Source organism: Argiope bruennichi, chromosome 2, assembly GCF_947563725.1.
Source record: "Argiope bruennichi chromosome 2, qqArgBrue1.1, whole genome shotgun sequence".
NCBI lineage: Eukaryota > Metazoa > Arthropoda > Arachnida > Araneae > Araneidae > Argiope > Argiope bruennichi.
The window spans coordinates 100,841,800-100,855,085 of NC_079152.1; the positions used below are offsets into that span (position 1 = coordinate 100,841,800).

Below are 13,286 nucleotides of genomic sequence, written 5' to 3' on the forward strand. Positions count from 1 at the left end.
AAAGAAAGAAATGCCGGCTTCCTGGCATAGGGGTAGAGCATCTTCACCGTGATCTGGGCGTCCTGGGTTCAAATCCCGGTTTCGGCATAGTTGTTCTTCCGTTGTTCTATCTGTAAGATGTGTGAATTTGTCCTCCTGTAAAAAGGGATTGTGCAAGCGAATGAGTGATGCGTGAGTAGCAAAGTCGTACTCTTGGTCCTAGTTGGCGCTACTATAAAAACAAGAGACGCTCCCCCTCCGGCTTAAACAGCGGGCTTGTCAGGTGGCAAGTGCCATAAGAAACAACAACAACATAGAAAGAAATGTTCTAGCTTTGACTACCATAATAAATCTTAACGTAGAAAGATGTAATACTGGGATTCATGACAAAAGGTGGAAATTGAACTGAAGAGAGGAAAATAATTTGAATATTCTAGTTGGTGATAATTAATCATATTTACATTATACAACCTTTAGTAGCAGCAAACTAGAAAAACTGATTATGCGCATCATGTTTGAAAGGAAATATATCATTAATGAGATAATGTTTCAAAATAAAATTATTCCATTATTGCACGTCCTTGACGTCATAGAATCTTTCATTTTTACCATATTTATGATATTTTCTACACGCAATGCAATATAAATAAAACCTGTAATATTCATAACAGGAAGGGGCATAGATTCTTTCTGTTTTATGTAATCACTGTAAATAAGGCCTTATTATGAAGATTAAATCGCCCAATTTGTATGCAATCTTTAATCTAAACTTGTTTTTCTACTCGTGTTTATAAAATCTTGATTTGAAAAAAGACGATTGACGCATTGACATCAGTTTATTGTCTATTATGCAAATAAGTAAACACAGTTATTTGTCTTTTATTTAATATTGTAAAACTCTGATGCTGATCATTCAAATGTATGTAAATAATGAGTCCATGCTTTTCAAATAATTGCTTTTAAGTGGTATTTCCCAATTCAAATTTAATTTTTCCAAAATATAAATGGTTTTTATTATCAATCTAATGGGGTTTCATAATTTTTTTTTTATAAAAGTAAACTTGAATTGAAAGGCAAAGATGGTGGAGAAGATTTTACTAAGAAATTTAAATTGCAGAAATTTTAAAAAATGACTCAAAGCAACCAGCCGCATATTAAATATATTTGAATCTATTTTATTGGAAACAACACTCTATATGAAATTAATTCTTATAGTAAGAATTTATTATTATTATTAAAATTATTGATGTTGAATGAAATGAATGATTTTGTTTTGGAACCTTAATGTACATAATGAAACAATAACAATATTTGCCTTATATCTAGCTTTGTGAAAGATACTTGAAAATTTCGAGTTTATATTTTTCGACGATAACGATATTTTCTCTATACTTTTTTTGTGAGAAAGTAAAAACGTTCATGATCTTATAGTATTTAATCGAGTATACTTAATTATTTTGGATTTTAGAAATCAAAAATATTAAGCAATTTATGCGTCAGTATTGATGACAAAAGAAAGTATTTTAACTTCACATTTAATCTATTTATTTTTGACGTCTAATATTTGAATTAAAATCTATAGGAATACTGTTCTTAATTAAATTCATGAATCAAATACCATCTTCTCTACCAAGAACACTCAGTCGGAAGAAAATTATAACTTAAAAGTCCAATTCATTAACAACGGTATTTCTCCTGCATGTTTTATTCTAAATTATTCTTATCTATTACATTTTGTTGCGGCTATTTTTTCTCTTAACTTTCGGTAATCTACGAAGATGGATAGTTGCATCAAGTGTATTAAACCAGTTCAGACTCATTTAGCCATTTGTGCTACTTTTTCTTCTTTATCTCCATTACTAAGTAAAAAATATCAATAATTTATTAATTACTAAATTTGCGTACTTAAATTTGATTTAGTGTATAAATTTACACACACACGCACATGCACACGCGCACACTCACACGCACATAACACAGAATTTTTCGATTTATTATGGAGAGGTTTATGGGGAGGGGGGAATGACCGAGGTTTTAAAGTAAAGAATTTTTCTTCACTGAATCAAGAGGACTTTTGATCTTTTTCTCGTAGGCTGTAACTTTATCATCTATTGTCAGTTGTAGCTCACGTCTTGGACTCTTATCCAGAATATCAAAGAACTGGGTCTGCTGAAGATGCGCTCTTAGTCTCAGGTTGCCCAAATAGTCTTAAAAGTCAACTATCTCGCCGAATGATTCACAAAGTTACAAAATTTCTTTCTTAAATAATAAATGATTTGTTTAGGAAACATTGTTGATGAATATTTAATTGCGAAAGGAATCAAAAGTTGGACAAATAACAAGACCTTGGGAATCGAGGAATTCGTCTTTGTGCGTGAATGTGCTCAAATGTTCGTGAGTAGGGGCAATCTATATTCTTTTTACGATGCGTGGACGCAAATTGGTGCTTTCACTCTTCCTATTGTTATATAAGTGAGTTTCCCGTTATAACTGTTCATTTCTGTTTTGTTAATATGTGTTTCATTAAGTTTGCGCTACAATTTCCACGTAATTTGTTTGAAAAACAAATTACGTGGAAATTGTCACGTAATTTGTTTGAAAACTTAATGCAAGTACATTTCAACAGGTTGTTAATGCTTTGTCAATTTCCCTATAATATATCTTTAAAGAATATTTTTTTCGTCTAAGTATTCTAATAAAATATGACAATTCAGATATATGTAATAAATAAACATGTAATCGGAGCGTATTTTTCCATAAAAGGTTCAATATGTCTTCGAAAAACCCTTATTAGGATCTTTTACCAAATGTACCATAAGCAACAGTTCGCAGCTGAACAATGAATGAATCAGAATTAAAATTTTATCCTTTTGTCTAATATAGCTCATATTTTGATAAATATGGTTTTGTCTCAGTTTCCCTTTTCAAGACCCATTAGGTTTTCACTTTTTCCTTTCTGATTGTGTTAAAATCAATTACTTTAGAAGAATCGTTCTTAATAATTGTTTCCAAACATCTTAAAGATTGCATTTATAAGTGTAGGTCTCATTTGAGAAGTTAAAAGAAAATGTTGACTTGTGACTGCGCATTTTTCATATTATTTATATTCACAATTACCATATTGATCAGAACTCAGAGAGCTCAAAATATACTTAACCTAATTGCTACTTTTTTCTTCACTGTCTTGTAATTGGGGACTTTTGATTCTTTCTACTACATTTTATTCGCATTACATTTTTTTCAAGGATTTTGTTTATATTAATATCAATAATATCAATGATTCCAATTACCATTTTTCGAAATGACATTCGATCCATTAAAAACCCTTTTTCAACACAGGATTTTTAGTTTTGGAAGAACATATTAAAAAGTCCTTGTATTTCCTTAATGAAACTATGAAGAGAAATTCCCCATTAAATATTTAAAAGAAAATCTTTTTCCCGAAGAATTTATGTTATCTCCTCTTTTTAAACCTTTATTTGATATTATTTATTAAGTTCTCTTTTCTTATGAAATGTTTGTTAATCTGTTAAAATGGATAATTATGTGTGTTTGTGTGTGTGTGTGTGCATAAACATATTTTAATGGTGCGTGATCTCAACACACACACACATCTATATATATAATATCCAGTTTTAGAACTTCCAGCATTAAATTAATATCCTGCAATAAAGTTATTTGAAGTCTAAATAGTAGTTAAATTATACGAGTCAAAGGCTAAATTTTAGGTGGATATGGACACTGAAATCAAAACCCAAATCCCATACAAATTGAAAGGAAAATTAAAGTCCGTTAATTTCTTGAATCATTGATTAAAAGTTCCTTCTCTGAATCTAATGAACGGAATTTTTTATTCAAAACATCAAATTTGTTACTTTTGATGAACAATCAAATGGAGTGTTTTAAAAATTGAATTATTTCGACGCATGAGACTGCGATAAATAGAATGCTGCGACAATTAGATAATTAATTGCCACCTCATCTCATCTCTCCGTACACCAGCAGAAATCCTTCAATAAATCTCGAACGGAAGTACATATAACATAGTACATATAAGTACATATAAGTTTGTCAACAGTTGGAAAAGTTCTTGAATTCCAAAGATCTGAATTTATGCCTTTTTGAAAGAGTCAGATGTATTTCTCATCAGATATTGATGAAGATCGGATGAGAGAGACATCTAGAGTATTATTATCAAGCAGATTTCAAGGCGCATCATCAAAAGGCGGGAAAGATCCTACAAGATCTTGCGGCAAATATTGATCGATTGATGCATTTTGCTTTTTCCGGTTGTTTTGCTGAAGTCGTCAAATGCCTGGTTGAACGGATACGATTAATGATGAGGACAAACAGTTAGCCACTCGTTTGATAGATGCCAAAGATATGGAATAAGCTCTTGCAGTTGTGATGAAATTCGAATCTATGAAATCAGTTTCAATAAAAAAAACAGATAGATTCGGGAAACTAGAATATAAGATACGAATCCCACAAACCAATCATCAATAGAAGCTTCAATTCGTAATTAGAAAATTTGTTGAAAGAAGGCAAATACAGCGTGAAGGTAAACAGAGAAACTAGACGACCTTCAAACTACACGAGGTGAGCATGTGCCCAGTAAGGATAAATTCAAAAGGACTACCTGCTGGATAATTCAGTTCAATATAAAATATTATATAAAAATAAATATAGGTTGTCTTGTGAAACAAAGACTACTTCTTTGAAAGACGTCCTTGTAAAAGTTTGTAAAGTTTCCGCAATTAGAAACAAAGTTAATGGAGCCTATGTAGAAAGTTAATCTTATTCCATATTATGTTGATAGGCGATGTAACAAATGTTACATAACTAAGAAATGATGCTATGAAAAAAATTAAAATAATATCAGTTGTATACGCATTTTACTATTTTACTTAGAACTGCCATTGACGAACAAACGACGGTATTTGGGAGGCTAGAAGTGATCATTAAATGTAGTTAAAAAAGATTCATGAATCAAGTGTTCGTCACTGATATAATGGAAAAATGTATTCTCGTCCTAGTCGTTTTGCAGAAATCGGTTTATATATCTTAGATCTTGAATAATTGAAACTTGCAAAGATAGTCATAAAAATTCCATTACAGTTAGTTACAGCGCTTAGAAACGATCATTACATTAATCTTGCACTTTACTAAGAAAGAAAAGAGAAAATCATAATACCGACTCATTCAGAACTATTATTGCCTAGATATATTAAATCTCTTCGACTGTACCAGACACTCTCCCTTTAATTCCTCAAAATGGAAGTCTTGTAGTAGTCCTACTCGAAGACTTGAAAAAGAGGCCCTAGTATAATCAAAGTTTTGAATGCAAATAATAAACCCAGAATAATAGAAAAAGAAAACTAAATAACAGTTTTATAACTTATAGTTGACATTTTATGTAATTAGCAAATCGTCAAAGAATGAAATACATTCGAACTATCTTGAGCCATGTTAAACGAACTGAAAGATTTGGTTTGGTTTGATTGTTTAGCTCAAAAATTTACTCTATAAATTCTAAGATTTAATTTCGAATTGTGACATCCCTCCTTGCAATATAATAATTATCTAACAACGTATTGACAATGATTATATATCTAGTAAACAGCACCCAAGAAGACTCTGTCTAGATCTAATCTAGTAATTGATTAAGTATATAATTTTCAATAATATTATTAAAAATCATAGGAGTCTTGATCTAAACTATAACATAGGTTAAAAAGAAGAATAGATCGTGGAATACTGTAAAGTAAACAAAGTGACGGTGAAAAAAATATCATTCATCATGTTGTATTATTGACATAGATTCCTTGAGTTGGAATAAATTGTTTTTGGTACAGCATTTGAAAATCGGCGACTGTTATGTTGAGATTCGCCCCGAAGACCGGACAAGGACACTGCCAATTTTAAGTGATGCTATTTGGTCTTTGCAATATACTGGTAATTTTAAAAGACTAATAGATAGTATTTTGCTTGAATTGATAATGAAAGCCTATTTGTATATTTGAAAGATATCATTATCTTTGAAGGTACTTAGTGAGAACATCTCAATAAGCTATGGAAATATGTTGATATAAAACTCAATCCTAAAAATATCAATTAGATAATCTAGAAGCGTTACTTATCTTGGATATATTAGGTCTGCAGAAGTTGTAAAAACTGACTCTGAAAAAATAATAAAATTAAAAGATGCAGGAGTAAAAGAAATGGTTCACAATCTTCATTATTTTCTGGCACCTCTAACCAACAATTTAAAAAAGAAACTCCTCAGCTATAATGAAGCCTGTAAGTAGAATAGTCGAAGCTGTTTGTAGCTGAGTTCAATTAGATAAAGAATGTGAAAGCTTGCTTAGTTAATTGACACAGATTTTGAAAACAGTACCACTTCTGCCTATTCTCCATCACAAATACAATTTATTCTTGATACCAATGTTTTCAAAGAGGAATAGGGGTTTGTGTCTTCTCAGATGTTTGACGAGGAGGAGCGTTTAATCGCTTATTTTAGAAAGATTCTGAAATAGGAAAAGGTAAAGAGAAAACATTATGTAACCAAAAAGAATTTCTATCTATTTTAATATTCGTGAAACTTTGCATTTATATCTGTGTCTGAAGAAATTAATTTTACGAGTTGATCACTTCCTTATGAAGTGCTTTCTTAATATCAAAGAACCCGAAGAAGGAAAGGAAAGTAATGGATCCACGGGTTTCAAGAATTTGATTTTCAAATACGACATCAGAAAGGATCTAATCAAAGCAACGTGGATGTTCTGTTAAAGAGGCCCTGTTACGATAGCAGCAAATAATGTCAAAATGTGGAAATGAAATATAGTTCCACTACAAACTTGTCTGTGAAAAACCATATCTAATACTCCAGATACCTACGTTGTCCCAAAAAGAGCTTAAGAAGGATGGATGATTTATATTTTAAACAGGTTGGAAACTTCAGTTCGGAATAAGATTTATTATAATAAATAGTATACCTTTAGGATGTTTATCCATTAAGATATTTAAGTGCAACAGCCAGTCAATTACGAGAAAATAATGTTCAAACTTTTGGCCTAGCTTATACTCTAGTATGTTATCGTCATAGTTATGCGACGAATCTGCGTGGTCGTCGGGGTATTGCCTTCGCACCACCGAGGTCCAAGTTTCGTCGTCGTTTCATCCCCCCTTTTATTCAATATTATTTAAATTAAAAATTTGCAGATAGGGATTAATTATTTATAATAAGCACATAGATAATTATTATGTTACTTGTTTTGTATGTAAAAATAAATGCTTATTCTCCTAACATTTAAATTATAATTTAACTTTTAAGCCAAGAAATAACTATACATAGGGATGCTTTTTAATTTTTTTCAAAATTATTTAATTTAAATTCAAAATTTACAAAAAGTTTTCATTGATATGTTACTCTTTATTAAGCACAGGCATTTGAAATTCGGGATGTTCTATCTATGTTGTTGTGCTGACGTACATAAGGGGTGAAAAGAAAATTTCAATCGCAGCAAAATCCAAGAGCTGTCACGTTAGCTCAGAAGTTCTAAGAAAACTAGGACATTTTATTCAAATATTATTTCATAAATATATCATCTTACTCAAAGAAGGAAAAAAAATTGCAAGAAACTGAAATGTTCAGTTTTCTATTAGTCTTCTATTTTCGAGGATCAAAAGACTATAGAAATAAAAATTGTTAAATGGTCATGAATATTTTTTTTGTTAAATATTTTCTTCATATTTGCTGCCTCTTTTAAAATAAGAATTGACAAGTATTTATAAATAAAAACATCACAATTCACATTTAAAATTTATTTTTGATAGCTTTTCATGACATGGTGGCAACTTGGCATAGTTTCGACTGTAAATCAGACGGATTGTATGCTCTAGACAAAATACTGCAGAATAGTTACGCGTATATAGCTAGCATGCCTTACCTTACCTCATATAGAAGATTTCATTTATCTTACATTGACTTATAATAGGAATTTAGCCTCTTATGTACTCCAGCTTAGCAAATTTTACTCAGAAAACTGATATATTATTCAAAAGTAAAATTGTGCAGTATAAAAGAAAAGTTGTTTCTCATATATTCAAAATTAGGTTTTTAGTCATATATCTGAAGATAAAAATTTATTTGAATGTTTAAACAGACAAAAGAAAGTATTTTAACATTCAGATAAAAAAAAACCAGTATAAACCTTAATAATTATTGTTTAATATCCTGTTAAATCCTTGAAAATTATGCGTTTTCTCATAAATTCATACACATGTAGAAGTATTTAAGTCAAATAAGTTTTTGTTATGCAATATCTGCCTGTATAGCTATGAATAAATTCCATGAGACTAGTTACGTTTCTTCAAGACTGTGTTAAATATCATTTAGAATTTCAAAAAAAAAAAAATGAGTTAGAAATGAATGTTAAAAAACATACGTAAAAGTTTCTTCTTAAATTTTAGAAATAACTCATTGAATAATCTTACATCGTTTCAGAATATGAAAAGGATAAATGAATTACGTTTTGTCAGTTTTATATTTTTTGAATGAATCAGTTTTTCTTTTAAAAAAGAAAATCTTAGTATTTAAGTAATTTAGGTCTTTATCTCAAATTCTATATAATTTTATGAATTAATTTAGTGTTACAATTTATTTATTGTTAATGATATAGATATTAAGGTATATTTCAATGAATAATATTATTAAATAATGCTCTAGCAAATATTTTCAAATTTTATATTTAAAGGTGCTAACAAGTAGGTAAGGCATGCTGAGAAAATGAAATTCAAAATTACTATGATAACATTCGTGCTCAATAAATTCTCTATTTAAATAGTGAAATATATATTTTTTGTGTGAGTATTTATCAATATGATGCTTACCATTGTCTTTTTATTTAATTTTTTTTTAACTTCCAGAGTAAAATGAATATTTGATCAAAGAATTTTTCTTACAGAAAAATCCGTAAACATATTTTCGAATACATATTTTTCATCCATGGTATATACATAATTTTTTCATTACTTTGGATTGTTTAAAGAAATATTGATTTCACAATATATTTCCTATCAAATTCTTATAATACTTTCTATCAAAGTAATTTATCGTTTGTTATTCTGTAATTACATTATTCTTTTCACAATAAAGAATTTTCTTGTAAGCGTGTACAGTGAATACATTATACTTTATTTGATATTAAACGTATGGATTTAATTTTATGTGTTTCCTTGAAAAAGTAATTGCAAGGGAAAATTCATTGAAAATACATGGTTTGTTTTCAGTTTGATCGTAAAGACGTAGTAGCAGATTCTCAAATTAAATATTGAAGGACTCTGAAAATTGTTTGTGGAACTTATTTATGACTTTAACACGCAATGATTATTATAAAGAATAAAATAAACTCTAATGATAAAAGTTGAAACTAAAAATTAAAATTTCGTTATGGAAGCTTTTATATTGTTTCCTTTATTCATTTTTGGCTGATTACATCTCTTTAATTATAGAAAAGAAACAGACTTTTCTTAAATAATAAAAATTAGATAATCGGAAATTGTTATCAAATGTTTTTCTTTATAAAATTAAATACTTTGTTGAATTTCTATTATCTTATTATCTTTTTTGACAAAAGAAAATTGGTACGAAATATATTCTTCTTAAAACATTTTCTAACGAAGACAGCACTTATTTACGAATATCTCAAGCATTTTCCGACAAAAATATACATTTTTAAAAGATACATTTATTAAATTGTTTGTGAAGTGGATTAGAGATTGTATCAATACTAATTTGCAAAAAGATTTATTTCATATTTTAGCAATGAATAGAATGTATTAAAAATAAAATATTATATATTATTTTAAACATTGTATAATATTATAAAATATATAATTTGTATGGAAAAAACAAGAAAACTTCGTACAAAGAAAACTATAAAATTCATATACTGCATTTCCATTTGAACGCGCTTCTTCGATTTCGACAATTAACAGAATACTGAAGGGCTTAATAATTGGAATAAATGACTGATCACATTTTAGTTAAAATGATGAGTTAATCCATTAATAGACTTAATACATTTTCAGAAATGCAGCTTTATCTTTTCCATTTGGGTAATGTAATTAAATTAACAGAGGTACTTTTAATGGTAAAGTATATTTTACATTATATTTCTCAATTATTGCTACTCAGAAATTAAAAGAAGCTTGATAAAGATCTGCTTGTAGATTTTCGCGAAATTAAAATCTATAATTAACGTAATAGTTTTTAAAATAATAACCAGACATGTAATCAGATAATTAAATAAGATGCTTATCCTTTTTGTAGTCATAAAAAAAGATTCTGTCCTCTGAATGCTAAGGTAGGAACAGGAAAAAACTCAATTTGTTTAAAAATCACAGATATTTTGAAATTAAATCAGCAGCACTAAAACCTTTCAAAAATGATTCTGTCATCTTTATCAGTTCTTCAAATTCTTTTCCTGATCAGAAGGCTTCACTACATTGATCCGGTAGTAAACTTCTTTCGATCTAATCCAACTGTATGAGTTATCAAATAGAATGATATCTGCAAAAGAAAGTAAAGACAGAAAATTATCAAAAGTGTATATAATAAAATAGCAACAAAATAAGCATATTAATTAAAAAAACAAGGTGGTCAAGATAAACAATCCTACTCTGAGCTGCCTATGCAGCGAACTACTATGTGTAAAGGCTCCGAAATTGTCGAACATACTATTCAAGACATGAGGAAACGGATTGAGAAAAAAAAAATAGTTTCGGAAACACCGAAAGATAGTGCTGTACAAAAAGAAAAAAAAAGACTGAGAGGACTCAAAATACACATTTGTAACATGTTTTATGCGAATGCATCAAACATTCAATCACAAGGATTTTATCGATGCGGAGAAACTCCTCAATATAGTTCCCTTCTTCAAGATGTAAAATCTGCATTCTCTAGACAGCTTGTTCTACTGCGGATGGCAATTGGTCGACTGAGATGCTTCTAACATGCAGATGTGATTTTGTCTTTCAAATCTGTCAAGGTTACCAGATGTCTTCAATAAGCAAGATTTTTTAAATATCTCCAAAGCCAAAAAACACAGACATTAAGATGTGTAGAACAAGATGGTTAGGTTGCTGAAAACGCGCGACTAATTACTCTATCATTAATAAAATGTTGAAGAAAAAAATGCTGTACACAGAGTTTAATGTGTGTGGTGGTGCTCTATCTTGCATAAAGGAAATAGAATCAAGATAATGGCGCTGTTGCACTTGCGATACAATAACATTTTCGAGCATGTTTTGATACCTCCTGGTCTTTTGCGTAAATTCTCAAGTTGACGAAACTCTTGAAAGTGCAGCTGCAGCATTTCCTTTGTTTTTATAAAACATCTTCACAAGCAAAGCGCGAAGCTATTGCTGATAAGTCTGACATTTTCCCAGCTTTATTCCGTTTTATGCTCAGAATATGCAAATTTGTGTGCTTACAGAGCAAAATTGAAATTACAATGACAGTTTCACTTTTTTATCTTCTATTTTTCTTATTTGCAATAGAAATTAGAAAGAAAAAAAAATTCCATAACGCATATGTTTTTCGTAATTATTTGTGTCTTTTCAGCATATTTCCTGTTACACAGCGCCATCTATCGAATGTTTTTGGAACCATTTTTTTTTCTTCGTGTCATTTGTTTCTCCATGCCTTGAATAGTATATTCAATAATTTTGAACCTTTACATTGAGTAGTTCACTGTATAAAGAGTTCAAGGTCGGGGTGTTTTAATTTTGACCACCTTGTATTATAAACAAACAGAAACTGTTATAGAATTGTTCTTTAAAAGAATTGATTTTATAAGTCTGTAAAACATAAAGCAAATGAGAAAATAACCTCCAAATATAATTAAAAATGAGGCGATTATCAAATTAATTTTATTTTTAAGAAACATTTTTATTGGTGTACTGAAAAGTAGAATTTTTTTCGGATTTAATTTTTGCCTACTTTTAAATACTTCATTTAAAACTTATTAATAAAAATATTATGGAATCTTAAAATTGATTTTTCAGAAACGTGCTTTCATACGACTTCCCTTCATTTGAAACATATTTGAGCATTGGTGTGAGCATTGGTGTCTAAAGAAAAAAAATGTTCAAAATTTAGCATATAAGGAAGTGAGAGAAAATTTGATTAAAAAATTCCATTTTCATAAATATGATGATTATGACTATGTTTATGTTTGATGATGAGTTATGACTATGTTTATGTTTATTGATGTCTTTGTTATCCACTTATAGCCCCATAATCTTGACGAAAGATACAATCTAGCCGATTAAGGCTTCAAAGGTATTTACTGAAATCTTCCAATTTCGTGTTCGCCATCGAGCCAAATTAACAGCTAAAACTTCTTTCATGCAGAAATAAGGATTTTCTTAGGACAAATGCTCGATACATATTGAAATCCGAAAATATCCGAGATATTTTCCCGACCAATTCTGAATGTAACGTCATGATATATCCTCGTCACTCTTTCTGCGAACAGAGCTCGTTGTGAGAATCATTTGTTTTAATATTTTGTTTTGCTTACAATACGAATAACTCATTATGGGAGGTGCTCGTGAAGCAAGGTGTGACTGTAGGTTCTGCTTCTTGAATCTTGTAATATTTGTCGGCTGCTTTCGTAAAATACAGAATCGTTTTGAAAGGATTTTATTGATTATTTTTCAAGAAAATTAATCCTTTTTGAACTATCTTTTATTATCTTATTTTTTCAACTGGAATTTCACAATTTGATGGATTTTATTGGTTGGCTGTGTCATTAAAACACACCATTAACACTTTTATATGCTGCATGTCTTTTCTATATAGTAATTATTTATTCAACTTTGGAATTTTTATTTTTTTCATGTTTATATGTTATGAAGTTTTGCTCAGTTTACTTTTTTATATAAAGGATGAATGATATAAATGATGACTTGCTGGGTTCCAGTTTAAGTAAAAGGCAATTTTCTAAGTTAAAGTAATGAGAATGACAAAGAATAAGTTTGAAAAAGACTTTTTAAACAGTCTTTACTTATAAAAATTTTAATTCAATTTTTTATATTAAATAAAAAATCGAAGGCATTCATTTTCTATAATATTTTTCACATAAGGATTTTATAATGTTTTATTAGTAATAAACGAAATATGGTAAGATAAATTAATTAAATTATTCTTTGAAAGAAGCTCTAACTAACTCTATACTAAGAAGCTTTTTTACATATAAGATTGACTAATTTATGCACGAAAATATGTTTTCGATAGTTGT

At 29.1% G+C, this 13,286-nt stretch overlaps 1 protein-coding gene across 1 annotated transcript in view; it reads right to left on the reverse strand.

Moving 5' to 3' along the window:
* Nucleotides 1-9,771: 9,771 nt before the first annotated feature.
* The window catches only part of LOC129962058 (SEC14-like protein 2), a 39,513-nt gene continuing 35,998 nt past the window's right edge, over nucleotides 9,772-13,286 (reverse strand). The window contains exon 13 of the mRNA XM_056075768.1: nucleotides 9,772-10,552. Within this exon, the coding sequence (XP_055931743.1) occupies nucleotides 10,446-10,552 (107 nt within the window). The 3' untranslated portion in view covers nucleotides 9,772-10,445. The remainder of the gene's footprint in view (nucleotides 10,553-13,286) is intronic.